General features: G+C 43.9%; 1 protein-coding gene across 2 annotated transcripts in view; it reads right to left on the reverse strand.

Annotated features, from left to right (window-relative positions):
* The window catches only part of LOC139555206 (forkhead box protein J3-like), a 139,355-nt gene that overhangs the window by 68,985 nt on the left and 54,987 nt on the right, over window positions 1–15,383 (reverse strand). For both annotated transcript variants that reach the window (XM_071368823.1, XM_071368815.1), the window contains exon 2: window positions 8,652–9,120. In XM_071368823.1, coding sequence (XP_071224924.1) covers window positions 8,652–8,975 — 324 coding nt within the window. In that variant the 5' untranslated portion in view covers window positions 8,976–9,120. The remainder of the gene's footprint in view (window positions 1–8,651; window positions 9,121–15,383) is intronic.

The raw sequence follows: 15,383 nt of genomic DNA on the forward strand, positions 1-15,383 counted from the left end.
TGCTTTTGGAAAGGCCTGGAGCAGTGACTCAGTAAGTGTGCGCCCCGTCCAGAGCACAACAGTGCATCACTGTCCAGCAAAATGTGTTGCGCGGCAGGGAAAGTCAAAACAGACGAAAAAGCTCATGTTTAGGCTACGATTGGTTGTATGGGACCTATAGATAACAGACTGAACTGTGAAGTCATGGTCATGAGCAGGGAAGAGATACTGTTACATATAAGAACAGAGCCTAAATCAGCACATACAGGCCAAAAAAGACACAACTCCAGAGCCCGAGCCCTTTCATGTTCCTCCTCACTGTAGTTGACTCTTCACTCAGCGGGGTGTGGGGACAGCGGCTCCTGCCAAATGGATCCGGGGCATGCCAGCCAGCATGTCCTCCCCGCCCACTCTGAGGTGCAGAGCGTGATCAGTGGGGAGGCGGTGGGTGCAGGCAGTAGCAGGGGAGGGTTTAAGGTGAGGCTGGTGGGTGGGTGGGTTGCCAAGCAGGAGCTTCCTAACACGGGAAACCGGCTCACAGCAGGATCAAACCGGCTGCCGAATGAATCACTACCGCCACCAGGCCACCACACATTCACTGCATCTACAATTTACAGCAATCTGGGGAAAGAGAGTCGCTAAAGATATTCCCACATGCACCTCAAAAAACAAGGCTCTCACTTGCACTGCACTCCCTTTGATACAGCATGATAAAACGGAGCTCTAAAATGTCTGATTTTTTGGATGAGGAAAAATAAGCTTTAGTGTTAGGCTACTGCCTAAATGTGTATCTGAGCTGCTGAATTATTCAATATCAGCAAAGCTTTTAAAATGTAAATGCTTGCTTAACAGCGTAATAATGATACAGGCTGGATGAGCAGATGGAGGCATCACAGTCTAGCATTGAAGCAATTTTACACTTTCCCATTCCACGCCCTGAAACCCAAGCTTGTGGGAGATTGCAGGGGCAGAGGAAAGTGAAAATACTCTTACCTGGCTGATCACATTTAAATAAGCAACAAAAGGAGCTGCCTGGGATTCCTGTGCTGTAGTCAGTCACTACAGTAGTGAGCAACAACATTCTCTCCAAAGTAAATAATGTCTCGGAGGAACGGCAGCCCTCCAAATCACCTCTTAAAAAATAGAAACGTCTCCAGGCTGCCATTATTAATCCCACGCCATCCAATAGGAAGGCCAACCTTTGATCTGTTTAGGGCGCTGTGTATTTGCATTTTATAATGAGATCAGAGGTTAGCTCTGTCCAGGACCACTGTAGAAGGCAACACCACACCCCAGCTCTAGTCTTCAGACTGGTCGACAAAGCCTCAGACACTGGAGGAGACATGTCTCTATTAACATGTTACAGTAGCTGTGGCTGCAGTAGGGGAGATAGTGTTTGTTGGGTAATCAGCAGCCACATGCATTATTTTTTCAGCTTCCCTGCACGCAGGTGTGGAAAAAACAGGGGGTGAAAAGCATGCCAGTAGCAACAATCTCCTCCTCGACAGTTAAAGTTCAAAAGCAAATATTTCAGGAATTTTTAAACTGGTTGAGAATTGCTCCACATTTTCTTTGGCATCCCTCACCTGCGAGAGACGCAGTAGGGAATCTTCTCTGGACGACATTCGGTGTGGGGAGCAATATTTGAGATGGGGGTGGGTGGCAACACAGTCAGAAGCTGTTGGATGAGGTGTGTGTGTGTGTATATTGTGGAAAGTCTCCATCTATACTGTTGCCAAGGGGACTCCTTTGGAAAGAACTGAGAGCACTAACACATAAGCCTGTGTCGGTCATGAAATTTTGGATGACGGTAATTGGCCAGCCAAATGACTGCAGTCCCCATAATTTTTATATATACAAAAACATATTGTTAATTTTTTTGCACATTTTGACTGCATGTACTGTAATATAAATAAAATGAATGGAACGGGCATCCTCATTCAAGTGAATGATGGCATAATGGGTGGAGTGGCGGCCATTGTGAGGAGCAAAGCAGAAGTAAATGCAGGAAGTAAAAGCAGGTAGTGTACCCATCAATGTGGTGTGGATTTGTTGATTAAACGCGACTGACATTTAAAAAAGATACATTCCATTGGATGCGCCACATCAGTTAACATAATTTCAATGAACATTTTATATTACAATGGAAATTGCATCACAATACCAGACAGCCATTGCGAGTGTACCCATGAGTTTACCAGTCAAATTTCCAGGGTTAGAGGTTCCAAACCGTTCTCCCGGTGTGCGGCAGGAGAGGGGGTTGAAAAAGCTATGTCGGGGGCCGCAGGCAAATTGGTGCTGTGACATCGTCGTGGCAACAGCAAAACATAATCTAGCGAAGTCTAGTGACAAATCAAGGGGCCAATAGGGATGGGGGAAAAATCTAAAATAATTGATAGTCGGATATAATTTACTATGTATTGTGTTGTTTGGACAATATCACAATACTGGCCTCACAACCACAGACCATGAGTAACCAGGCCAGCCCAACACCTCCACAGAGGAGTATTTCTGTCTGTAATAATGCCATTTTGTGTCAAACTCATTTTGACTGGCTGGGCCTGGTTCCCAAGTGGGTTTACATGAATTGACTGATTTCCTTAAACTGTAACTCAGTAAAGTCTTTGAAATTGTTACATGTTGAGCTTATATTTTTGTTCTGTATAAATATTTATACACCACCAGTCAAAAGTTTTAGAACACCTACTCATTCAAGGGTTTCTTTATTTTTACTATTTTCTACATTGTAAAACTATGAAATAGCACATATGAAAGGAATCATGTAGTAACCAAAAATGTGTTAAAGAAAAAAAGATACATTTTATATTCTTCAAAGTAGCCACCCTTTGCCTTCACAGCTTCGCACACTCTTGCCATTCTCTCAACCAGCTTCATCAGGTGGAATGCATTTCAATTAACAGGTGTGCCTTGTTACAAGTCAATTTGTGAAATGTATTTCCTTCTTAATGCATTTGAGTCAATTAGTTGTGTTGTGACAAGGTAGGGGTGGATACAGAAGATGGTATTTTACCAAATAGGGCTAAGTTCATATTACGGCAAGAACAGCTCAAATAAGCAAAGAGAAACAACAGTCCATCATTACTTTAAGACATGAAGGTCAGTTAATACGGAAAATTACAAGAACTTTGAAAGTTTCTTCAAGTGCAGTCGCAAAAACCATCAAGTGCTATGATGAAACTGGCTCTCATGAGGACCGCCACAGGAATGAAGACCCAGATTCACCTCTGCTGCAGAGGATACGTTCATTAGAGTTACCAGCCTCAGAAATCGCAGCCCAAATAAATGCTTCAGAGTTCAAGTAACAGACACATCTCATCATCAACTGTTCAGAGAAGACTGCATGAATCAGGCCTTCATGGTCGAATTTGCTGCAAAGAAACCACTACTAAAGGACACCAATAATAAGAAGAGACTTGCTTGGGCCAAGAAACACAAGCAATGGACATTAGACCGGTGGAAATCTGTCCAAATTGGAGATTTTTGGTTCCAACCGCCGTGTCTTTTTGAGAGGCGGTGTGGGTGAACAGATTTCCGCATGTGTATTACCCACCATAAAGCATGAAAGAGGTGGTGTGATGGTGTGGGGTTGCTTTTCTGGTGACACTGAATTATTTAGAATTCAAGGCACACTTAACCAGCATGGCTACCACAGCATTCTGCAGCGATACGCCATCCATCTGATTTGCGCTTAGTGGGACTATCATTTGTTTTTCAACAGGACAATGACCCAACACACCTCCAGCCGCTGTAAGGGCTATTTGACCAAGAAGGAGAGTGATGGAGTGCTGCATCAGATGACCTGGCATCCACGATCACCCGACCTCAACCCAATTGAGATGGTTTGGGATGAGTCGAACCACAGAGTGAAGGAAAAGCAGCCAACAAGTGCTCAGCATATGTGGGAACTCCTTCAAGATTGTTGGAAAAGCATTCCAGGTGAAGCTGGTTGAGAGAATGCCAAGCTTGTGCAAAGCTGTCATCAATGCAAAGCGTGACAATTTGAAGAATCTCAAATACACTTTTTTGGTTACTACATGATTCCATGTGTGTTATTTCATAGTTTTGATGTCTTCACTATTATTCTACAACAAAGAAAATAGTACAAATAAAATAAAACTCTTGAATGAGTAGGTTTTCTAAAACTTTTGACCGGTAGTGTATATAATTTTGTTGGAAGGTTATGACTTTTTTTAATGAATGTCTTCATCTCTAGCCGTTGGTTACACAGTTCTAGGTAACTGTGCCAGCCCTACTAACACAATCCTGTTTCCCGGAGTGGAGCAAAGAGGAGTTTGCGGTGTCATCTGTGGGCGTGGCTCCGCCGGACACACGTTTTCAGAGGAACTGATCAGATTAGACGGACGGTTCTTAGCGGGATTATAAACCTGTTTTGTAAACATGGATTTCAAATCTCTGCGCATAACAAGCGCTTTTGCATTGACTGGGTGGGATCCCGGTAATCCTCTAGTATCTAGACATTTAATACCTTTACACTGAGGTTTATGCGTGTTGCACCACTAAGGATTCCACACTAATGCATTTCAGCGGTAGCCTATAAGGCCAACGGTTCCCAAACTACGGGGCGCGACCTCATGTGGCGTCGTCTGATATGAAATGGGTTAGCGGGAGAATTTCCAAAATCCGGGATTTTTTTTTAATAATATCGTTTTTGCATCTCAAAATCATTGTAATGTGGTTAACCTTAAAAATAGAAATGATAACGATTCATATATAAAAGATCAAATTCAACCAGAGAGCGCCCTTAGATCTCAGGGCACACTTGAGCGTTGCACTTGAATCATTCCCACGGTGAATGGTTAGGCCTGCTACGATATGAAACCACACTATTGCAGAGACTTTTATATTACTGGACGCAATTGATACGGTGAAAACAATGTGTGGGGAGGCAGAGGCACAGAAACTCACATCAATACCTTTGTCAGAAAACACTTAAACAAAGAATGTTTGCTATTAATAGCAATCAAGAGGAAACTGACTGAACAACTCAAATTCCAAAACAGACGTTAACTGTGAGGGTCGAGATGGCCATGCATTGATTTTTGTTCGCTGTACTTGCGGGGGATGCTACATATTGTTCTGTCTCACAATTCCCAAGCAAGAAACAGCACAGGGGATGTTCATTATGCTGCCTGACTATATTGACGAAAAACAGATTCCATGCGATAGAATGGTGGGTTCTTTTGAACAGATGGAGCTCCATCTATGGCGGGACAGAGGGCAGGCCTCTGCCTGCTAGTTCTGAATGTGTCTGCCTCTGCCATATGGACACATTGTATGATACACCGAGAGCAACTGGCTGCAAAAGAGCTGAGCACAGAACGCAGAGGTATACTGCAGCAGGTAACTTCAATTGTAAACTACATCAAATTACACCCACTGCCCTGCCTGTTGCAAAACTATGTGGAGATATGGGATTAGAGCAGGACAATGTTCTATTTCACACCGAGATTTGGTGGTTATCAAGGGGGAGTGCTGGAAAGATTATTCGCATTGAGAGGGGAACTGTTGTCATTAACAATGGATGTAAAAAAAAAACAGACTTGGTTAACCTTGTGTAATGAAAAGAAAATGTGTCTACTTGCCTATGTAACAGAAAGATTTGGGAAATTGAATGCAAGAATGCAATGGAAATACAAAAAAACATTCTACAGATGAGTGACCAAAATCAGTGTATTCAGAGGAAAGAATTATTATTGGAGAGAGTTTTTTAAAAGCGAATCATTCCCGTTCCCTTGGCGGTGCATGTTTCTAACAGAAAACAACATCAGTAAGTGTCCCGGCTGCTATGAGACCAGGCTGGTGTCCCACACGAGTAATGACTGCTCACCTCCCATGCTTGTAAGAGGACTTTAGGACCTACTTCCCAATCCGTTTGACTGTGATCCTGGCTCAATTGACATGCCGGTAAGTGAAATCGAACAGCTGATCGAGCTGTCATGTGACCAAATGCTGCAGACAACGCATTCACGGGTCACTACGGAGGAGTTTTGGTTCCTGCAGTCTCCCTCTGAGCATTAATGCCGCGTTCAAGACAACTGGGAACACGGGGGGGGGAAGAGCCCAGACTGGGAAAAATAGTTTAACGGTCATCCAACTCGAAATTCCAACTCGGGAACCTTTCAAGAGGTCCGACTTTCCGACCTGAGGATTACTGACATAATTTGAGTTCCCAGTTGTATTGAAAGGACCATACGACTCATGGTACCCTTAGCCAGCTTATATCTGTGTGAAGCTGGATTCAGTGCTCTCCTCTGTATTAAAGCCAAATATCCATCCAGGTTGGAAAAGCTGACGCGACATGCATCAAGCACACCCATCTCATTAGTGGTGGTGAAATAACCTCCATTATGTCAGACTCATTTGCAATTGACTACCATCACCCCACATTAAAAGTATGTGATAGTGAGTTGAGAAGACAATCAGAAATAGTGTTAAAATGATTTTCAATTGACTGCTACAGCCCCAAATAAAAAAGTAAACAATGTTAATTACATAATTTTTTTTCACATAGTTGGGCTGGCGAGAATGTTCCGATATTAAAATTGGGTTGTGTTTCAAAAAGAGTGTGTGAACCCCTGCAATAGGCTGTGTGCTTGGAGAAAGCAAGTCACGGCAGGGAAGAAGTTAGACACCCAGGCAGGACATGATCGCTTTAAATTCATTAGTGGACGCTCAGGAAGAAGCCAGACAGTGTCAAACTCATAAGCTTAGAAACTGACCCACAGCCTACCGTCTTGATAGCATTAAAAAGCCTCAGAGGAGAGAGCTTCTGATAGGAGGAGACACCTCCTAACCTGGGAGACCGGATCGCTCTTATTCGCCATTTAATCTGGAGAAAGTCATTAGGGCCAGCTCCACATATCCAATATTGTAATGACATGGACTCGAATGGATGGGATTGAGCAGCAAGATTGAATTGAAGTGAACGGAGGATAGGACTACACACAGAGAGGGGTCCATTTTAGAATACAAGAAGCTCTATAAAATGTACATACATGATTCTATCATGTAACATGCTCAGTGATGTTGGTACAAATAGATACTATGGGATGAGGGGGAAACTACAGAAAGGATGATGCATCCTTAGGCAAGTATTCTTGTAAGAGGCATACTGGGTCAACAATATATATAATACAGGAATAGCCAGTGTGTTTCTAGCTGTTCCCCAACAACACCTTTAACTTATAGCGCCTGCCCTACAGCACAGGCCCATATCGAAAGAGACCGCATCATGAAACTCTTCTGCATCACTTCAGAGTTAAAAACATTGTCAAAAAGGTGCTTTAGAGAGCGTGTAAGAAAGCCTCTGTCTGAATGCCTGCTCGTGGTCGCTGTGTGCATATTCACTCCTTCAAACACAGCATTCAGATTTTTTTGACCTTGATGAATTATCTGTTCTTATTGACAGCACTTATTGATATTTCTTAAAAGTGTAGGCTAATGGAGTTATATTGAGATGATTAAATGAGTTGCCGGCGCCTGGATTAGCCCGGTCTCATCTCGGCGGCACAGCCTGCATTATCATACAGAGCAGACGTGTGCGTGCACTGGGTCCTAAATTCCTGCAGCGCGCCAACATCACTGGGGGAATAGCGGAGCGATGACTGCATCCGACCTACATTCACCTCACCCAGACATGCTCACAACAACCCTCACACACGCCCACTAAAGGAACTAGAACACATGCTATAGGTGCATTCATATCCTAGTAGATACAACGTAGAGGATAGGATGACTACTGCTGCAGATTGCATCCCCAGGACTAGCACCCTGCTAACTGAACTACATGCTTTTGCTCTTAGAAAATGGAAATAAATGAACAGGGAGTAAAACATGTGTAGTGCCATTACATATTTAACAGCACAACCTGAAGATTGTCAACCTGAATACAAGTCAACATCACCATAAAGTACAGATGTTAAAAGATGTTCAAAAGGTCAATATCCACTAGAGTGTATTATCCTTAGCAAGATATTGCATATCTACAGAGTTGACATGAAGCCAACTCAACCCAATTCTATAATATTGTTGGATACTTTTTTCCCCTTCCATAGATTCACTCGCACACGCACTTGCTCTCACACACAGGAAATGGGCTACATACATTGTGCCTGGCTGCAATAAAGCAGTGCATCACATTCTAGTCCATATAAATGTCACTGACTGGAAAAAAGCATATCAATTTATATCTGGGCTCTGTAAAAGGCAATCAGCATAGCTTTATCTCTGTATATCACGTGCCTCTTGAGATGACACAGCACTGGCTCTCTCTCCTACATAATTGCTTTCTATCAAGGCATCTGCAATGAATAATACCACCCATGAATGGGCTATTTAGTCTGTGTTCGCTCAGATAGGGCCATCTCTCGCTCTGAATATTAATCCAGAATTGTACACTTCACACAGTTCAGGGCTGCTCCTATTATTTCACTCAAAGATGTAAGGCACTTAGTGGATATAGAGTGGGTAGTCTCGCTTTGAGCTTTAGTGAAATAACAGTGTGGGTGATTATTATGAATGACAGTTAGCTTTATGTCTAACTCAATGTCTACAAACCATCTCATACACTCATGACATCAGCTCAGAATGACATCCATTCTACTCCAGCTCCTTTCTGTCCATCATCTTACCTTCCAGCCGCTGCCTGCCTCCCTGTAGTAGGGGAAGTTATCACAGATCCACTGGTAGATCTCGCTCAGGGTCATCTTCTTCTTAGGCGAGCTGTTGATGGCAAAGGTGATGAGGCTGGCGTAGCTGTAAGGCGGCTTGCCATCTTTGTGCTGCTGGACCTCCTCCTGGTCCAGAGTGGTGTTGGGGTCCAGCATTGCACTCTTCTTGCCCATGCCCGGCCCCCCGTGGTGCCCCTGGGCATCAGCCTTCTGGATGGCTGCCCGCATGGTCAGTTGAGGCAGCCAATCCATGGAGGTCAGACTACTCTCCAGCTCCGACGTCATAGTGACGACAGGCTGGCCTGCGGCGAGTCTGTGGTGGTAGAAGGGGGTTGATGGGTGAAATGCAGGCCAGGTGAGGTGAGTGGAGGCTGAGTACAGGGCTCCCCCAGCTCAGGGCTTCAGCGGTCTAGCTGTCTCTGAGTGAAACCTAGAAGATGGTGAAGAAGATGAGTTTTTAGTCCAGCTACACACATTTGGAAATTACACTAACAATGAGGTTGGTTGAGCATAACTAATTACACAAACATGTCTGGCAGCTAGCTAAGCATTCAGTATCAAATTAGTTCCATATTTCCTGTAGTGAAACTGTACACTGCAGACTGGTTTTTGGTACTTTCAAAATACCAGGGCTCCCTTAACATGTGGATGCTTCCCATTTTTCATGTGAATATAGAAGGGTTGGGAAATGCCAGGGACCTGGCAATAAAATAATAACGACACTAAGTGCCGATACAATATTTACATTGCCATTTTAGTCATTTAGCAGACACCCTTACAGGAGCAATTCGGGTTAAGTGCCTTGCTCAACAGCACAGACCTATTTTTTCACTTAGTTGGCACGGGGATTCGAACCAGCAACCTTTTTATGCATTTCGATTCAATACTTCTATTTTATTTTGATTTGATGTTCCACACATACTGCTCACCATATGTCTGCAGCAGAGAGAAAGCATGACAAAATGAGTTTATCAATACGTACTGAAAACATGTTGGCTCACTATTTGGAAAGAAGATGGAGAACAAGCTATAGGATGAAAAACACAGGAGTTCTGGAGCAAGTACAGCCCACCAGTGCTAACTAAAGTAGGAGGGAAACACACACACGTACGTGTGAATATATTGTTTTATTTTTTTTACAGTCAAATATTGATACATCCCAATATTATTTTTGGACAATATTGTAACTGTACTGATTTTTTCCTCCATCACTAGCATATAGGCAGTGTGGTTGTGTAAACAGATACTGGACACAGTCAAGTTTGATTGACTCAGTCTGGCCCCAAATCTGTGCCATGTCTTCAGTTACACTCCTGAGCTATGGTAGTGCAGTTTGTTTCTGTGACCACATAAAGAAACTAATCTGAGTCGTGTTCATAACACCATGCAAGGCTGTCTAACAACTACTCATAACCCCTGATCCCAGGCCAGCACACAGGAACTCTAACCCCAAATATCCCACCACCCCTGCAAGTTAGCTGATTCACACTCCTCTCCCTGCCCACTCTGCTCTGCTGCCCATGCTAGATGGGGAATTGTTTTCACAACTGCTAGTGAAATGGGGGAATGGCTCATGAGGAATTGCAACCCTTGTGAGGTTAGTAAACTCCCCTCCCCTTTCTCTCCCACAGGCGGAGCCTCTGACGTAAACAAGCAGCCCTGTGCAGTTGTGCCAACCCCAGTCCTCAGCTCAGCCCTCTGCACCCACAAACAGTTTCTCTCTGGGATCGCTGCCCTCTCTGGTTTAAAATAGAAGCAGAGGAGAGGCCTAAAGTTGCAGGCATAGATAGGTGAACGCATGCCACCATGCAAAACAAGCCCCCTGTGTAGAGTGACACTGCACTATTATTTATTTATTTTATTTAACCTTTATTTAACCAGGAAGGGCTCATTGAGATTTAAAATCTCTTTTTCAAGAGCGTCCTGGCCAAGATAGGCAGCACCAAGTCATTACAAAAATTACAGACAGACATGAAAAACTACAAGTAATCTAGTAAAAACCATTGAATTCACAAGAGTATAACAATATCAAAAACAGCAAATTAAAAACATTGACAGGTCAGGGAATCAGCCTCAAAATCCTTCATCAGTGATTTAAAAACACCAATCGGGACAAGTTCTTCCAGTTTAAAATTATTTTGTAAGGCGTTCCAAGACGATGGCGCAGAGTACATAAAAGACCTTTTACCAAATTCAGTTCGGATATTTGGAACAGTTAGCAGGATAAAGTCTAGCGAACGAAGAGAGTACCCACCACATTTCTGAACAATAAAAATGCCCAAATAAAAAGGTAGTAAACCCAAAATGGCTTTGTAAATAAAAGTATACCAGTGACTGAGCCTACGAGTGACTAGAGAAGGCCAGCCAACCCTGGTATATAAAGTACAGTGGTGCGTAAGGGTTTTGCAGTTTAAAATAAATCTCAAAGTGCCATGGTAAAGAGTGTCAATTGATCTCAAACACTGAGCGGAAGCATTCATATATAAAATATCCCCATAGTCTAGTAAAGGCATAAATGTAGCTGATACTAGCCTCCTTCTGGCTTCAAAAGAAAAACAGGCCTTATTCCTAAAATAAAATCCCAATTTCAGCTTCAATTTTTTTGTAAGTTGTTGAATATGCAATTTAAAAGAGAGGCCGTCATCAATTAGAATTCCAAGATATTTATATGAGGTTACAACCTCAATCTCCTTGCCCTGACAGGTAGTAATAGGTGATAGGTTCAGAGGTCTATTTCTTGCATTAGAAAACACCATTAGTTTAGTTTTGTCAGTATTGAGGATAAGCTTCAATTGACACAAGGTATGTTGAACAGTATAAAAAGCAGTTTGCAAGTTCTGGAAAGCTTTTGTAAGAGTTGAGGCACAACAGTAAATAACAGTATCATCAGCATAAAAATGAAGTTGTGCATTTTGGACATTTTTGTCTAAATCATTTATATAAATAGTGAATAAGAGAGGACCAAGTACAGAGCCTTGGGGCACACCATTCAGGACAGACAATTTGACAGACATGAGCCCATCAAATTGAGTGCACTGAGTTCTATCAGACAGATAGTTAGCAAACCATGCAACTGCATGCTCCGAAAGACCTACACTCAACAATCTCTGCCTTAGTATAGCATGATCAACTGTATCAAAAGCCTTAGAGAGATCAATAAAAAGTGAGACACAGTGCTGTTTTTTGTCAAGGGCTTCAGTGATATCATTTAAAACCTTCATGGCTGCTGTAATTGTGCTATGCTTCTTCCTGAAGCCCGATTGGTACATTGATAAAATAGAGTTAGTAAATAAAAACTCTTTTAGCTGTTCACTTACAAGGGTTTCAAGTATTTTCACCAGGGGTGACAGCTTTGAGATTGGCCTATAATTATTTAAAAGAGTTGGATCTCCCCCTTTTAAAAGTGGTAGGACAAAAGCTGATTTCCAGATCTTTGGAATTTCATTACATTCCAGGGTTAGATTGAACAGATATGTAAGTGGTTCAGCTATGAAATCAGCTGCCAGATTTAAAAAGCAGGGATCCAAAAGATCAGGACCTGCAGGCTTTCTTTGATCTAAGGATTTCAGGGCTTTATGTACCACCTGCACTGAGAATGGCAGAAAGCTAAAAGTTTGACCAGCTCTCACTGGTTCATCCACACAGGGTTGTACAGAGACAGAGGACACTGGTTCATCCACACAGGGTTGTACAGAGACAGAGGACACTGAATCAAACAGCCTACCAGATGATACAAAGTGCTCATTGAAACAATTCAGCATTTCAGTTTTGTCATATATAGCAACAGAGTCCTTCAAAACACATGACGGTAATTCATTAACATTACTGTTACCAGACATAGACTTAATAGCATTCCAAAACTTTCTAGGGTCATTCAGGTTATCAGTGGTAACAGACATAAAATATTCAGACTTGGCCTTCCTGAGAAGAAAAGAACACTTGTTTCTTAACTGCCTAAAAATATGACGAGAGAAAGAGAGTGGAATCTCCACTCTGTATGTGTGTGTCCTCACAAGCCCGCCGTGTAGCTGCCGTGCTGTATTAAATACCTCACAGGCCGCTGAGGGTTTGAGGAGCAGTAGGAATGCCCTTGACAGAGACACAGAGACTAGGCTATACTGTGCAGCCGCAGCTCACTGACTGAAACCTCAGTCTAGTGGTAACAGACCCCGATCTGAGAAAGGAGACGCAGTAGCAGCACATATAGCTCACTGCTGCTTTATTACATGACACTACCAAACACCACAGTGGCTCTGGAGCTAATTGAAATAAAAGGTGAGTCAGGACCTGCTAATGAGAGTGATTCATCATGATAAAATGGCAGAGATGCACGGTCGGCGCCCAACCCTCTCCTAGAGCAAATAAATACCGTATTCTCATTACATACCGTTGAACACAGGAATCCCAGATTGTTATTCAAATTATTGCATTTCAACACAAGCCACATCACCTGGTGTCTAAACCTCACCCTAACCCTGCATGGTCTCTGTGTGTGTCTAAACCTAACCCTGCATGATGTGTGTGTGTGTGTGTGTGTGTGTGTGTGTGTGTGTGTGTGTGTGTGTGTGTGTGTGTGTGTGTGTGTGTGTGTAAACCTCACCCTAACCCTGCATGGTCTGTCTATGTGTGTGTGCGTGTCGCTCTCTGGAGCCGGTCCTAACCTGCGTGTCGCTCTCTGGAGCCGGTCCTAACCTGCGTGTCGCTCTCTGGAGCCGGTCCTAACCTGCGTGTCGCTCTCTGGAGCCGGTCCTAACCTGCGTGTCGCTCTCTGGAGCCGGTCCTAACCTGCGTGTCGCTCTCTGGAGCCGGTCCTAACCTGCGTGTCGCTCTCTGGAGCCGGTCCTAACCTGCGTGTCGCTCTCTGGAGCCGGTCCTAACCTGCGTGTCGCTCTCTGGAGCCGGTCCTAACCTGCGTGTCGCTCTCTGGAGCCGGTCCTAACCTGCGTGTCGCTCTCTGGAGCCGGTCCTAACCTGCGTGTCGCTCTCTGGAGCCGGTCCTAACCTGCGTGTCGCTCTCTGGAGCCGGTCCTAACCTGCGTGTCGCTCTCTGGAGCCGGTCCTAACCTGTAACACAGTGGCAGTGATCCACTGCATTCTAATTAAGATGCAGGGCTAGGATGCAGCCAGAACCACATCGGCTCGCCATGAGAGGCCAGCCAGCTGACAGACAGCAAGTTGATGAGTGCCCCCCCAAACGAATGCCATTTGACCCCATGCTAATGATCCAGATGCTTTATAATCTGCAGGGCCGAGCGTCTTAATTAGTGAACCTTGGCTGTGGCAGGAATGATGAAGAGCAGGCAGTAGCACAGCAGCCCTTCCGCCTTCATTAGGGAAAGGTTCCGTGACAGACAGGCAGCCAGGGGTAGGGCCTCAGAGAGACAGGCCCCAGCCTGCTGCTGCTGGGGAGGACCGATGCACATGTACCACAGGCCAGGCATGGTCTGGGGTAGCCAGCCAGGGGAAGGTGAGAATGGGGGAAGGGGCAGTGGAGAGGCATGAACGTGCTGGCAGCGTCATATCTATCCAGAGGTCAGAGAGTTCAGGCCTCAACACTTAGGAGCCCCAGGTAAGAGATTACCACACCACACACAGACCCACTTTGATCCGGCTGAGCAGCCCTGTCGCTTTCACAAACCAGGGGTTTTCCTCATATTTAAATACATTTTGAGTGTGGTGCACACTTGAACTGAGTGGAAGAAACACCTGGACAAATTAATTTATATTCAGAGGCGCGCAAGTGTTTGATCCCCCTCGGATTAATGGCAGATTTGGTATTAAAAAGAGGCGGACATTAAATATTTTAATCCAACAAATTCTTGACAAGAGTTCCCTACCTTTTTATTACACAAAGAGCACTGACTGAATCACTGTCATGTGTCTGTACCTAAGGCTGATGTCTCAATCAAACACAGTGCAGACATGTAGTGCCAAACCCTTCTCAGTCAGGAATCATCCTCAGTGAGGCAATAGGGTGAGTAATGACAGCCTGCAGTCTTCACCTTAACATCACAGTAGATTACACTGTCTCCTTTGTGGTGTTGTGAGAGAATGGAGGTGAGGAATTGTGCTGGAAACTCATCCCTCCCACATTCCCCTCCTACTAAATTGTTGCAGACGCCTCCACTTGGCAAGCGTTTCATAGTTTCAGTACCTACTTATAGCTCCATAAAGGCTATTTCAAGTAAGTACCTTTAAATTAAGTTGTGATGTTTAACGTTAAGAAAAATATCATTTAAAACCTTCATGGCTGCTGTAATTGTGCTATGCTTCTTCCTGAAGCCCGATTGGTACATTGATAAAATAGAGTTAGTAAATAAAAACTCTTTTAGCTGTTCACTTACAAGGGTTTCAAGTATTTTCACCAGGGGTGACAGCTTTGAGATTGGCCTATAATTATTTAAAAGAGTTGGATCTCCCCCTTTTAAAAGTGGTAGGACAAAAGCTGATTTCCAGATCTTTGGAATTTCATTACATTCCAGGGTTAGATTGAACAGATATGTAAGTGGTTCAGCTATGAAATCAGCTGCCAGATTTAAAAAGCAGGGATCCAAAAGATCAGGACCTGCAGGCTTTCTTTGATCTAAGGATTTCAGGGCTTTATGTACCACCTGCACTGAGAATGGCAGAAAGCTAAAAGTTTGACCAGCTCTCACTGGTTCATCCACACAGGGTTGTACAGAGACAGAGGAC

Source organism: Salvelinus alpinus, chromosome 2, assembly GCF_045679555.1.
Source record: "Salvelinus alpinus chromosome 2, SLU_Salpinus.1, whole genome shotgun sequence".
Classification (NCBI taxonomy): domain Eukaryota; kingdom Metazoa; phylum Chordata; class Actinopteri; order Salmoniformes; family Salmonidae; genus Salvelinus; species Salvelinus alpinus.